The 14,680-nt window shown below is 33.9% G+C and overlaps 2 protein-coding genes across 2 annotated transcripts; both read right to left on the bottom strand.

Moving 5' to 3' along the window:
• Positions 1 to 3,368: 3,368 nt before the first annotated feature.
• On the bottom strand, positions 3,369 to 4,994 carry LOC140877769 (alpha-1,3-arabinosyltransferase XAT3-like). The gene is made up of 3 exons (XM_073281346.1): positions 4,859 to 4,994; positions 4,672 to 4,740; positions 3,369 to 4,573 (listed from the first exon to the last, which is right to left on the bottom strand). The coding sequence occupies exons 1-3, from the start codon at positions 4,992 to 4,994 to the stop codon at positions 3,369 to 3,371; spliced, it is 1,410 nt and encodes a 469-aa protein (XP_073137447.1).
• Positions 4,995 to 8,557: 3,563 nt separating this feature from the next.
• LOC140883608 (pre-mRNA-splicing factor SPF27 homolog) lies at positions 8,558 to 12,366 on the bottom strand. The gene is made up of 7 exons (XM_073290149.1): positions 12,079 to 12,366; positions 11,421 to 11,596; positions 10,785 to 10,868; positions 9,586 to 9,655; positions 9,323 to 9,456; positions 9,192 to 9,241; positions 8,558 to 8,948 (listed from the first exon to the last, which is right to left on the bottom strand). Exons 1-6 carry the CDS (start codon positions 12,304 to 12,306, stop codon positions 9,199 to 9,201), a joined length of 735 nt encoding a protein of 244 aa, XP_073146250.1. The 5' UTR covers positions 12,307 to 12,366; the 3' UTR covers positions 8,558 to 8,948; positions 9,192 to 9,198.
• Positions 12,367 to 14,680: the final 2,314 nt, after the last annotated feature.

Genomic DNA, 14,680 nt, shown 5'->3' with positions numbered 1-14,680 from the left:
CCTTGACAACAAAGCATCGACTCCTATATGTGTCATAACTGTACCCAATCCCGACACCTGATGACCCCAATAGAGTTGGTAAACGAGTCAAAGTACAGTACTAGCATATAGAGTCTCAATGATGTTTCAAGTAGTAAGGACTAATGGTGTACAACCAAAACCGCGGACTTTATCCACTCGATAAGTGATAACCACTTGGAAAGTCCGAATAGGGTAGTTCGATCATTCATCATATGAATATCCATTTGCATGCTTTGAACATTTCCATGTCCATTACCAATGAAACATGGTACTTGGCATCACAAATGCTAGTCTCAATCTCGAGCAATCCTTATCCTTATTAGCGGACGGCTCAATTGACTAGGAACTGTTTAGAATATACAGTGACTATAAGATGTGTTTCATAATAGTGATCTCTCTTTATTCACTATCTCATCTTACTTACACTATAGTATATTCAAGGTCTTTATCAAAAAAACAATAGTATATCACAATATAACAATATGAAGAAAGACAAAGAAAATGCCATTAATGAATGTAAATTATATTAAACAAAGATTGTTTATACATAGAGTCATAAAAGCCCTTAGCCACAAGTTGGCTAACCGGTCACCCACTCTTTCAGTGGGTCCGGGAGTGGGCGGAATGTCTCCGGAGTAGCAGTGGAGTGGTGCCCCAGTAGCGGGGCAGCCGCCATTAGCGGACTGACGACGGACGCAGATATGGTCCGAGTTTCCTAAAAATATTAGGGAGTATTTAATAGTTTAGTACAGGCTTTTTAGAGAATAATAGATGATTCGTGGGTATTCTTCATTGTAGTGATGGACTGTAGATGCGGGGAATCTAGGAGTATTTTACTGAGGTACATACGTATTATCCGAGATAGCCTGGTAGAATATACATATTCTATGTTTGCATGTATTATGTGGCATTGATTATGTGTACATTATTATGACACGGATATTATGCTGCATGCATCTCATGTTGAGTCTGTTATTCTATTGTTATTACCGATAGAGGGGTCGCTCAGCCCCAATATTTTTGACACAAAATTTATGGTATGGGAGTCACCTCCTAATGCGACAGTTCAACGTGCATACCATGGCGTCTTTGTCTGAGCAGTTTTTGGATAGGTTTCCAGTACCATACACTTGCATTTGTATTTGCATTCATAGCACGTGTATATTTGTACTCTCATACTGAGCTTTAATGCTCACGTCTAGTATTTTTCTGTGTTTTCTGCATACCCCATTCAACGGGACATGTGCAAGTGCAGGTAGTGCGCCTAGGGACTTGGAGTAATCAATAACCAGAGAAAGACAATAGGGGTAGCTGTTAGGTTACATTTTTATTAGGATTTATTCGATTGTGTTGTATATTGGTTTTATTTATCCAGTTTAATTCTGTCGGTCTATCATTTATTTAAGTTTGCGCGGTTTATCTATGCCTAATAAATTAATTGCTTGCTTAATTAAGCTTTAACATCTGATTAGTAGTGGATCCGAGTTGGGTTACTACATGTAGTATGCTTTAATAACTATGCGAGATTTAGCTCTTTCTCAATCAAGAAAGCAACGATCGTAGACAGTCTCTAATCATAAGCTCATCAGTGAGAATTTTAGAAAAACATTCTGATTTTCTTGATTTTTTTTGTTGTACATGTCTTGACAATATACTTTTCTGAAAAGCAACAGACATATTCTCTGAACAATTTGTAGCTTGGATCATAAGACATCCCTTATAGGCGTTGTGAAAGCTAAGATATACTTGAAATGGTGAAAGGGCAAGGACTACCTAGACCAGGCGAGTAGATCTTGTCATGGTGGCCAGTCGACTGATTTACTTCTTAAGACTAGGCGAGTACTGACTTTTGCATGCAACAAGGCGAGTGACTTCTCACGACCAGACGAGAAATTTTCAAAACAAGTGGTCGATAAACTGTTTTACATAAAATAAAATAAAATAAAAAGACAGCAAATTATACAACAATGATATATGTTTGTTATCACTAAAACTTACGGATTTAACAGAATTAAAAGATAAAAATAAATAAATTTATGAATAAGGAAAACAAAAATAGATTTTCCATTAATTTTTTGCAATGAAGTCAAATATTTCATTTATTTCGACTTTTGTTTTCAAATGTACATATTTTAAACTCGTTTCAAAATTTTCAATGTAATCACTTTGATCTATTATTGTTTATTATCACCTCGTGTACTCTTGTATTTTGTATGAATCTCGTGGATAATAACTTTATAATTCTTGTTCTTGACTCATGGCCTATCATTTTAAAATCCAAAAACTTCCTAACAATGAATTTCTTCATCTCAAATATACTTCTTGTCAAAAACATCGGCGTTCACATTTGTTTGGAAATTTGATACACATTGATTGTATCATTTGTATGTATGGTGCATCGTCCAATCTTTGGAAATTTGATACGCACATTGATTGTGTGTATGGTGCATCGTCCAATCTGTTGAAAATGTTTCATGCGTAGAAAAATTGGCTACGAATTAAGTATGATCCCATGCATATACAGTAGCCGCTCTCAATTAGTTGAGTAACATTGACTAAAGGCATCTTTTGTTGCCACATTTTAAATCAGTTTTAGAAAATTTCTCCACTTATTAAGGAACAATCGTCCTTGTCCTGACCGATTGTTATAGTAAACAAAGTACTCTACGTTGCCAAATTACAATCTTACTGTGTTTCTTTTGTTTTTTGTTTGGTAAATTTCCAATATGGTGTTGATATAACACCAATGTAACTCTGATATATGTAGTGTCATATTAACACTCTCAATTATAAAGAACAAAAAAATGTCATAAATAAAAAAATATTAGACTAAAATTGAAAGTTGATTAGAAAGTAATGCATGTTATGTAATTGTGTAAGATTATATTGCCCCTCTCTGCCTTTCCTCGTCTTCCAAAATATAACGACCCGTGTTTGGAGATAACAGCTCTCTCTAGTCAATTTCCTTCAAGACTTTTGGCTTTGATGTAATCCAGTAACCCCGATGGACCTTCAACGATCATATTCAATTTAAAGATCCCATTTTAATCGTTTTAAGATAGTGTTTGGAATTGTTTAAAAAAAGTGATTCTCCGTGTTTTACCAAATTTTCAAAATTTAATTATAAAAAAAGCAGAGAATCACTTTTTCAAACACCACTAAGTAGCATTTTTCTTACAAGAACCCACTTGGGTTTTTTGATCAAACTTGCATGTATAAACGTCTTGTCATAAACCCATTCGGAAATAAAGTTTTTACAGTAAAAAACTTCCTCAAGATTCGTAATGATCACTCAAAAAATTGTACAATTTCACCAGATTATGAACAATATCATATATATATAATATTTAATGACTTAGAAGCTTGAGTGCCTCAACTAATGTACTTTTGAACCTCCCAATATCAATGGTAACATTCTGATTTTCCAAGTAAGTGGATCTCAATTCATTCCATCCCTTTCTGTGAATGGACAATGGATCTTTCAGAACTGGATCTTCACTTGAATACTTCAAACTCAAAGAACTCTCTTTCAATCCTATCTTGTATTCTAAGTACTTCAACTTCATATCAACACAAGGGTCTCCAAAATCATGTTTAGCTAACCAATCCATAGCCCCTAGAGGAACCACTTGGATTACTACAGCATTTTCAGGCAAGAAAACCATGTTGGTTAAACCAGCTCCGTGTATCCCCATCAGCACGTCGCACGAATTCACAAGTCGTGCAAATCTTGGTAGACTAGTCGATTTTTGTGCCTCTGCTAAGACGACCTCGAAGCCTAGCTCCCTTGCAGTTTGAGAGACTTCATCATGGTTCATGAGGATTCGTGTTCTGTTCCTCGTTATGATCATGATGCGTGGCCTGCGTCCTGTCGAGTTATCTCGCTTACCTGTTGTGTTACGAATAGCCATAGCATGTGTTCTCTCTAAGGAATACGTTTCTTGTATTAGTCCTCTGAAGTTGCTCATTGAAAGACCGGATCGAGTTTGATTTGATTCGACTAATAATGGATTTATGATGAGTTCTTTGTGATAATTCAGGCCAGCAACCATTTTCTTGTAGCAATGCACTTCTTGTTTCTGTCTATCAATGGCAATGATCTCATGTCTAGTGAACTTTTCGAGTATTTCGCGGTATTTCGACAGCCACCAAGATTGATAATCACTAGCAAGAAACTGCACATCCCTTTTGAAATCAAAGGAAGTTGTGTACAATGGAAGTATCAAATCCGCAAAATCGTGGAAAAGGTTTCCTGCAAATCCACTAGTCGAGAAGAGTATGGCAGGAGAATTATGATTTTCAGTACACTTGGGGATGTCATTGTGCACTCCCACAATTTTCACATTCCACGTCTTGACATAATCAATTCCCCTTCTTGGATAAGGCCGTATGCTCCATGAAATGGTTGAATTTTCGACAATTTTCTCGCGGGAAGTTACCAGAAATATAGTGGAGGAATTGGCCTCAATCCTTATATCTCCTTCCATGTCACAATAATCAGCATCCGCCTCCAAGATTCTGCAGACGGGCTCCATTTTCCTCACTTCAACTTCTGAAAATTCGAGACGAAAACCACATATATATATTGGCATATAAATATAACACACAAGTTTGGGTGATCATTAAAGAACATGCTTTATATGGATTCACCTGTTGGCGGCTCGGAAGTTTCAAGCATAGCATTCATTGACAATGGCATGTAGACACCATGATCAACAACTGCGGAAACGAAGCACATTCGAATCAATTAGACGAGCATTCCAATAGACACAACGGACGAAACGAAATTATATATATATATATATATATATATATATATATATATATATATATATACGCTTACTAGATGTGAAGGGAAGAAGACGAGGCCAGAAAGTTGAGCAAATGGTGATTGTGAACATGATGAATGCACAACATCCAAGTCGCTTGCGATCGTATCGAGTGAAACTTTTCTCAAGGATGGGATCATACATCTTTAATATATGTGTATATCGATTGAAGCTTGAAATGAGCCAAAAGTCAGGGTACCCAATGTAGCTCAAATTCTAGACGAAGAAAATGAACATTGAGTTGATGAAGAAGCTATAAATTGATTAGTACAAGTAATTATATGCACTATTCTAATCCTAAATATATACAAACTTTGTTGTTGAGGACTGCATATTTATAATATAGAATTAAGTTTAATTATTTGTGGGCATATTAAACAATAATGGCATGTTAAGTGACCTATGTAATTAATTATCAATTATATTATTTATTTTAATGAGAGGTAGGTTGTATAGTCGTGTTTAACTCATATAATAAGAGCTAGCAAATGTTATTTATAATTTGATTCGAACTAGCTAGAGTTAGGATTAAAGTCCTACTACCGATTAGTGAAAACAATAATCAATTTTACTAAAATTATGTCCACTCGTCACTTCTGTAAATTATGTTAAATGAAAGTAGGGTGTTCATTTAATCCGAATCGAATCGAACCGAAATTTCGGTTAACCGAACCAAAATTTACCCAAAATTCGAAACCAAAAATCGAATCGAATTTCACAGTTTAGTTCGGTTAAAACCCGAAATTTTTAGATTTTCGGTTCGGATTTCGGTTTAACCGAATTTTCAGTTTAATTTTTATTTATTATTAATAAACATAAATTAAAAAATATTTTAAAAATTAAAAAAAAAACAAAAAATGGGTTTTCGGTTCGATTGACCGAGCCAAAAACAAAAAATCCAAAAAACTAAAAATCGATAACCAACCGAATTTATGGTTTGGTTTTTGGTTCAAACCGAATTTTCGGTTTCGGATCGATTCGGGCGGTTAACCAAACCGTGAACACCCTAAATGAAACCGGATAAGTAGCAAAACCATATATATACTAGCAACCTAGCACACGCAAACGCGTGTGTAATAAAAAAATTAATATTTATTATGTTTGCTTATTTTGAAGGCGGAAGAAGAAGAAGCGTCTTCTTATTGAAAAACTGATGTGTTTGCAGAGATAGGAACGTGGGAATAATTAGAAGTGGTATAGGGGTATTTTCGGTAAATAGAAAAACAAACAATGACATCAAACAGTTTTTATATGTTGCTTAGCTAGTTAGCTGTAATAAATAGTAAGAAATATATATGTGTATGTGAAAAATAAAAAACAATTACATTTTTAAAAAAAAAAATTGGTTTTAAAATTAGAAATAGTAGATGAAGGGATTGTTCTTCAATCTATGGGGATCACAGAAATTAACCTAAAGATATATTATAAATTCCCAAACGGACGTATATATTTAAATAGAAAATGGAACAATTTATAGTTTTGCTATAAGCAATTAGCAAAGAAACCATTACTAACGAAAAATCAAGATATTTTTACAATCTAATAAATTTTATTATTCATTTTTTATTTGATTCGATTAAAGAACCTAATCAATTATAATTATAATTTATCATATAAAGATATAGGAAAAATTATTTTTTTGGCATGTATGTTTGTCTTTTTTAAATTTTGGTCATCTATAATATAAAATTTCAGTATTAATCATGCATCTTTTAATTTTTGGTAATTTTAGTCATTTTTCATCGGGATTGCTGATCTGCCACTACACACATCAATATTACATATGCATTACATTGTTGCTACATCAGCGTAGAGAAAAATGACTAAAATTGCCAAAAAAATTAAAGATAACGAACTAAAACTGAAATTTGATGACATAGAGAACCAAAATCGCAACGAGACTAACATAAAGAACCAAAAAATAATTTCCTCATAATTTTAAAATCTGGATTCTGGGAACACGTGTTACGATCATTTACAACATTTTTTGAATATACGTAATAAAATTTATGTACATAAAAATGAAATTAATTTCTAAATTTCTTAAATGTGCTTTTATTTTCAAATTTTTTTGGTTGGGTGCGTTTGTGTATCCGGGATTCCGGATACTGGATAGAATAGTTTATTTAGTTTTGACACACCAAAAAGGTTTCTTTGAACAATTTATGATTTGTGAACTTCAACGTATAATTCGTGATAATTTATTAAATTTTGATACACAATATAAGCTTTTTTGTATAAATCAAAGTGTTCACATGTACACCAACTTTCTTACATAAATCAAGCTGAGAATGTCGATCAAAACCGAACCCATTATCATGAAACTAATTTACATGTTATGATAAACATGTGCTTTATTTTTCCCGAGGTTTTTAAAATAAAAAACCAGTCGTAATATTAAAAAAAAATTAAAAATTATTTTTTCTTAATTATATAGATCGCATTTTTTTATTTATCTCAAATATATAAACTTATATTATATTTATTAATATTTTCTTATGTTTTTTTTTACTAACATACACATTATATACTTCTTTAACAATGTGAAATTATTTTTTTTCGTGAATTAAATATGAATAAAATTAAAATTTTTTATACAATTAATTTTTCTAATAATTTTTCTTAATCTATACAAGAAAATAAGCATATATAATCGGACGAAAGTAATATGAAATTTCTTGCCATCGGTTGTCGGTTGACAAGGGAGGCGGCCAAGCATAGCATTGGGGAATATTGAAATAGTGACAATATTATTTCATTAACCAAATTAAATAAAAATTGCCATTATAGTTGACTTCTAATAATATTTGAATATAATGCTCAATTATTTTTTTAGAAATAAAATAGTTAGTCATAAAATCATTGATGAACTGTATGCAAGATTACAAATATTATGAGTATCATTTGAAGGTAGAGATCGGTTGAGAAGAAAATGACCAATAAACAGTATAGATTTGTCAGCTTTTGAAAAAGTTTCTCATCTCATCATTCATTTATTTTTCCTTTATTTTTTTTATCAAACTTTAATTTATTCGGTCGCAATTTTTTTTAATACATTAGCACAATTATGGTATGAACCATGAAGTTTAAATTACATCAGTGCATAATATCAGATTTTAAGACCTGAAAATACCAATATTTTATAGATAAATTAATGTAAACACTGCCGCATAACAACATTTTACGTGTTTTATAAGGAAAAACAAATTTTAAATCGCAACCCTACGTGACATTCTCCTGAAATAAATTTTGTAGGAAAATCAAACTTCTAATAGTTGATTAAACACTCATCTATTCCACCATTTCACACCGCCTAAAACACTTATATATTTTTACCTGATGTAATGGCGTTTTATTGCTCTAGTTTATATAATTGTGTGCGAACCCCACCTATAAAATGAGGCAAATCCTCCATGTCCCTGTTATCGTCTCCCCGTATTGTTCACAATTTTCGTATCCTTTTTACAATTTAATTTATGCTAGCACATGGGTCCATGTGCTGCATCCAATGACCCAATTTTTTTTTGCATTTGAGATGTTCCCATTCAGACACTGCCCGAATGGAGTAGCATAGACTAAATCCCTTTTTCCATACCGCATGGTGTGGTCTCTTTATGTTTGAACCCGTAAAATCTGTTGGAACTCATAATGATCATATAGTGATAGAGATGGTATAGTGAACGTTTTAGCGAACATTTGCTGCGATAATGTACGAGTACTTTGAATCCAATGTCAAGCTTCACATAAAATTTTGTTTTCAGTGTCTCATATTGATGCTGGCTGAAGGCATATACAACAATGATTTCGACATGACAAATGACGAAACATACATCTTTCCGAGTTCTCATTTCAAGTATCAAAAGAGAGGCTCCGGCTCAACCAAATTCAAAGGCTAGTTTGTGTGCCTGGAAGATCGAACGTATAACCAAGGGCATAGAGAATATAGCAACTCATACTGAGATTGGAGAAAGAAAGGTAGAGATCCAATGCCAATACCAAGACAACTCATACTGAGATTGGAGAAAGATGGGTAGAGATCCAATGCCAATACCAAGACCACTTCAATTTGCAGCTTTTGGATTAACCATCTACATGGACCTGCTCATGTATTTCACATAAACGGATATATTCATTAACAAAATATGAATAACCGATTCGAGAAAATATACACTCACACATGTACAGATAGTAATTATAAGTAAACCAACTGTATAAATATATCCTCATTCAGCTCTACCCATTGTTCTTAACTTCTTGCCCTCCAAAAAGAAACATGCTACCAAAATTTGCTTATCTGTGAAATACACCGAAAATAACAGAGTTCAGAAGGATGAACCATACCTCGTTTTCAAGCAGGGCCATTCTCAACAGTTGCTTCCAAATTCCAGCCGCTAAGTATTACAAAAAAGAACTGCTTTCATAAACAAATAAATTTGAGTAAATGAAAACCGCCACAACAGAATAGTATTTACCTTGGAGCAGCCTCGTTCTTCAATTCTTGAATACGTGATTCAATTTCAGCACATGCAGTTTGGATTTCAATGTTTTTCATACAAAGCTCCCTCCATTGTGTGGATAAAGCACTGAGTTCATAAGCAGTATTTTGCTGACCAATTCCAAGCATAAACAAAGCATATGAATAAAAGCCAATAAAAACATCTTTTTGCAGTAAGTTCAGCTCTATTTTCTCCATACCAGAGTTCAGAGGACATAAATAGCAAATCCTTTCAATTACCTGGTGATATTTCCTCTCTCGGTTAACTGACTCAATCTTCCCATTGAGGTCCATAACCTCTGACTGGTTTCTGAAATGGATACCAAAATCCAGGTCATCACAATAACCCTATTTAGTAATACGTATATATTAAAACCAAATGAGACATCATAACATAAACCCTCTTTATTATTAGCTATACAAAAATCAAACTCACGATTAACTTCCTACATCATGAAAATTCAATTTCAAACATTATAATGTAGCATCAATGTACTGTTTATCATCTCTGCCCTCCGTTTTTCCCTGGAACCTTTTTCCCTACAACTGATGCAATCTAAAGATCATCCAATGGCTTTTGTGGCACAAAGCATGCATCTTAGAGCATAGATATGATAGTTCACTTTTTCTAGGTAATGACAGAATCATTGTCTTGCCTCTTCATAGGCATGAGTAACTGGTTTATCATCTTTACGATGAGGTTAGAAGAATTTTACTTCCCTCCTCTTCTGGATTTAACAAGGATCATACCACCCAATAGCACTATGTCACCTTTTAGCCATTCAAGATCTCACACTCGTACGAGCCTTCACTATTAATTGCTTTTGTGATGCAGAAAAATTCTAGCTAACATAGATAAATCATGCACAAATTTGTGACGGCATTATTGATGATTTCCACTACTGAGTCCAATAGATTTTCTGTGGATTGCAGCATTCTTGCTCATTTCAAGACTAGCTACAAGTGTAAACACCATGTACATGATATACAATCCTCAAGGTAGAAATTTCAAATGTTATTTAATACACATGCTGTCAGAAAATGTCTCAATGTGGAACCCTCATAAATATCTGAAGTCTCAACATGAAGATTACTTGACAATTCTTCCTAGGGAACACAAAATTACCATTCTTTATGGCAATTAAGTTAGTAATTAGTCAAAACAATTATCTTCATGCCCTGATCCCAAATAATCAAAACCTCCAAGCTAAAGTTCATCACCAGACTCTGCAACAATTACTTGACATTCTTCTTTACTAACCAAAATATCAGACTGATGCCACATGAGTAAACCCAATAATAAGCCAAAATGCCATAAATAAAGGGAATAGAAAGTGATTTAGAAACAAACAGGATTAAACACATAATTAGAACAAACAAATGACAACTAGATGTTTAAAGAATTAGAACTTAAAAATCAAGTGGATTGCAGAACACACCTTGATAAACATGCTTCCAGCTGCTGATTATACGACTTCCAAATGTCTGGCCCATGCTTTGACATCAGGTCTAAATTTTCTATCCTACGACAACAACAATAATATAATCACAATTTTACAAGTTTATATAAAAGAAAAAAGATGTTAAGATGTCGTATTACATGCATACAAGACGAAATCCAATGTTCTATGAATGTAAATGCCCGCAGATTGCATTGTTAAGTTTAGACTGCAAGATGTTTTTCAACTTTTTTATCACCAAGAGGCTCAGGAAAATAATGAAGGCTTCAAAATTCCATTGGGTTAATGATACATTATTGCATCTGGGTTCTTGATACATTATTGCATCCCCGATTAAAGAAGGAAATAATTTGAACATGAAAAGGATCATCTGTAATTCCACTCTCATGCGTTATGCCAATAGGACTGGGCCAACAGTAGCACAATCATGGTATTAGTACTCAGCCCAACGAGACAAATCGTTATCCCAAATGTCAAAAAAGTTAAACCCATCAAGTCAATTTCGTTAGCCATCTCCCAAAAAACATAAGCACTTGATAAGTAACAAACTTCCACTAAATGCCATCGTATCTTGATTGATGTCATCCAGACAATTTTGTTCTGACTACCGTATACCTGATCACTTGATGCTGCAGCAAACGCTGCGCTTTTCGAACAGCCTGCTTCCATGCAGTATCATCATTCCGCTTGTTCACTGGTGGCACTTCAAGACCATATCTAGATGTATCCATCTGTGCTGGAGGCTTCCCAGCTCTGACCCTCTCATATTCCCTAGCAAGCATCGGATGATCCTGCAACATATGGCATATGCTGGTAGCATCAGTTTATGTGAATGTATCCGACACTCTCAACGCCACTAAACATGAAAACTTTGAACGGTACATAAAATGAAAAAGGGGTTGCAAATTCGCAACAGATAGAAAAATAGTTTTAATGTGAAGCTGAAGTATGAGACTGGATAATGAAGATGAGGATTTGCGCCAAAATGCCGCAAATAAATTTATCATAAAGTCACAACTCATAGCACCAAAATGCCGCATTCAGTATCTAAATTATCAGCTATCCATGTATATCCAATGATTAATGACGTCAATAACGCAAGTTCAATTAGTTGAAACTAAAGAAAAAACCTTCGAAAAACTTTTTAAAATCAAGTAGAAACAACAACAACGTTGATACCGTAAAATTTCAGCTAACCGGTTAAACCTAGTAAAATCCACGACTGTCCAACACAAACACGACCTGATGTAAAGAAATTCCAAGTTTCCTAGACCTGAAAATTGAACTTTGGGAGAGGAGGAAGGCCTTTGAGGAAGTCTGAAGGTTTTTTGGAGCTGCGCCGCATCTCTTCTTCCACCAAGCGATCCACCTCTGCCTTAACTGTCGGATCTCCATAGTCGTCGTCTATGTACGGTAGAGCATCGATTATCTCCGCCGTAGAACTCGAAGGAGGAGCCTCCAGCATAAGAACATCGGTGCTACCGCCGTTCGCCGTCGCCATATCCCGGCGAAATCAATGTGTTTGATAGACGGAGGTCCTAACTCTTCAATAAAACGATAACCCTATGGAAAACTTTCGGCTTCGGCTAGCTTTTAAGCAAAATAATAATAATAATAATAATAATAATAATAATAATAATAATAATAATAATAATAATAATAATAATAATAATAATAATAATAATAATAATACATTTATTTATCAACTCCCTAATTTAAATTATTTATTTACGAAATAATACATTTATTATTATATTAATTTTATGTTTAATTACTTAAAATAGTTCATTCAATCACTACTCATGAGATAAAATTAATATAATTATTCATATAATTATTTTATTGATTTTTGTTATATTAAATTATTATTATTAAATATCAAATTTACGTGCAAGTAAATAAAATCAATAAATTAATTTATTTAATTATTATTTTAACTTAAAAATTAAATAATACAAATAATTTCATTTATTGATTGAATAAGTAAAAAGATTAATTCTTATATTTTTATTATCAATCTTATATTTATAATGTTACAAAGTAATAAAATTATTTATTTTTAAATTAGTAAACCATTTCCCGAAGTTATTATCATGATTTTTTATATAATTAAATGTTATTCATATAATAATAAAAAAAAATTTACAAGAAAATGTAATTAACATCAGAGCCATTTTTGGCACAATGCCATTTATGTCGGAGATACTCTTTGAGGGTAAATAGTAGAATTTTATTTTACATACCCACACAAATACACAAAAATTTTATTAGACAGGAACTTGTAATATTTATTGCTAAGAGGAAATGTCACGAGTTATAAGTCGATTCAGCCATAAAAAAAAATTCTCAGACACCCATAAAAAAAATGTAGGAGAATAAAGAGTAAATTTAGATAAAGAATGAGCCACTTCATTGATCGTCCTATTTACGTGAAAAAACAACACACTTTCAAAACCAGAGCTTAAGGAAGCTATCTCTAAAGCACACGAACCAACATAACTTAAATTACTTAAAGGCTCTGTGACTACTTGCACTGTCAAAAGTGAAATCGAAATACACATGAACATGGTGGTATCCTTGAGTACGGGCAACACATATTCTGATGCAACGGGCCTTTGATATGGGCCTTAATATTGACTTGTAGTAGTTTCCTCATTACATTAGATTTATATTCTATTAGGGTTTGGTTGTTTTACTTTTCTTTTGTTTTTTAAATAGGTATTGGTTTATTTATATAGGGCTTTTGTTATTTTGTTGGACAGTTTTTGAAATTTTATATCAGAAAAACGAGAGTTTCTCTCAAACCCTAACCTCATTTGTGTCTCGGTTTACATCAGTTGGTATCTAGAACCGGAGATTCTGCCGCAAAAATTTTTTTCGCTCAACCTTGTCTCCCCGCCGTCGTGTCGTGAACAACAATGATCTCCTCGCCACTCTTGTCGACGAGATTACTCTTCTTCGCCAGGAAGTTGCTGATCTGCGGAGCCTCCAGGGACGAATCCGATCGGCTCTCGGAGAATGGTGATAAGAATCCGTTCGCTCAACCGCATGGTCAGCGACGCATGAATCGGGATGTCACCGCCCTACCTGGACATGATGATCGTCGCTGGGAATCCGCTTTTAAAGTGGATATTCCTGAATTTCATGGTTCGCTACGGCCTGAAGAGTTGCTGGATTGGCTGGCTGCTATGGATGAAATTATGTCTTTCAATGAGGTCATTACACATAAACAGGCGGCTCTGGAAGCAACTCAAATCGTCTCGATCGCGTGAGGATAAAGCCTCGATCCAGTCATGGGCTAAAATCCAGAAGCACCTACGACGCATGTTTTTACACTACAACTATGAGCGCACCCTTTACCAACAATTGCAAAGTTTGCGCCTGTAGTAACCCAGCATTGAATCACCTATTAACTGGCAACTATGACATGCATTAAACTTAATTAATGCATAAATACTAAACAGAGAAAAATGGGCGGAAACAAAACCCATAATTTACATATCAGCTTAGTACAAAAGTTTCAAGCTTATTTAACAGTAGTGGTACAACCATATCAAAAAGCTTTAGAATACAACTGTCTAAAACATTATACAGCTAAACAAATCTTGTTGTATAAAATCCGCTAAAAAAACTTCGGCTCCCTAGTCCTACCTTGAACTACCGGCTCCGTCCATCCTGCGACCTGCCCCGTGGAATAGGGCATCCAAGATAACAACTAGGACGTGAGCGCTAACGCCCAGTACATAAACATGAGTAAACATATGTATATGATGCATGCAACCGTGATGACTGATAAATGGTCATCTGATAAGTCATGTTCAGTACAGGTGCAACATGAGTGCTGTAACCTCACGGATCAACCTCTTGTACAACCA

The sequence above is a fragment of the Henckelia pumila genome, chromosome 2, assembly GCF_033568475.1.
Source record: "Henckelia pumila isolate YLH828 chromosome 2, ASM3356847v2, whole genome shotgun sequence".
In the NCBI taxonomy this organism is placed as follows: domain Eukaryota; kingdom Viridiplantae; phylum Streptophyta; class Magnoliopsida; order Lamiales; family Gesneriaceae; genus Henckelia; species Henckelia pumila.
The sequence above is the reverse complement of the archived record's forward strand: the minus strand, read 5'-3'. Positions and strand labels throughout refer to the sequence as shown.

Bases quoted from the DNA above. Each gene is read 5' to 3' on its own strand.
- LOC140877769 (XM_073281346.1), bottom strand. From the start codon at position 4,994: ATGTATGATCCCATCCTTGAGAAAAGTTTCACTCGATACGATCGCAAG. The intron at 4,741-4,858 runs GTATATATATAT...TCGTTTCCGCAG, and splicing joins TCCCTTCACATCTAGTAAGC to TTGTTGATCATGGTGTCTAC. The intron at 4,574-4,671 runs GTGAATCCATAT...TCGAATTTTCAG, and splicing joins AACTTCCGAGCCGCCAACAG to AAGTTGAAGTGAGGAAAATG.
- LOC140883608 (XM_073290149.1), bottom strand. From the start codon at position 12,306: ATGGCGACGGCGAACGGCGGTAGCACCGATGTTCTTATGCTGGAGGCT. The intron at 10,869-11,420 runs GTATACGGTAGT...TTGTTGTCGTAG, and splicing joins CTGCAGCATCAAGTGATCAG to GATAGAAAATTTAGACCTGA. The intron at 9,242-9,322 runs GTAAATACTATT...TGTAATACTTAG, and splicing joins AAGAACGAGGCTGCTCCAAG to CGGCTGGAATTTGGAAGCAA.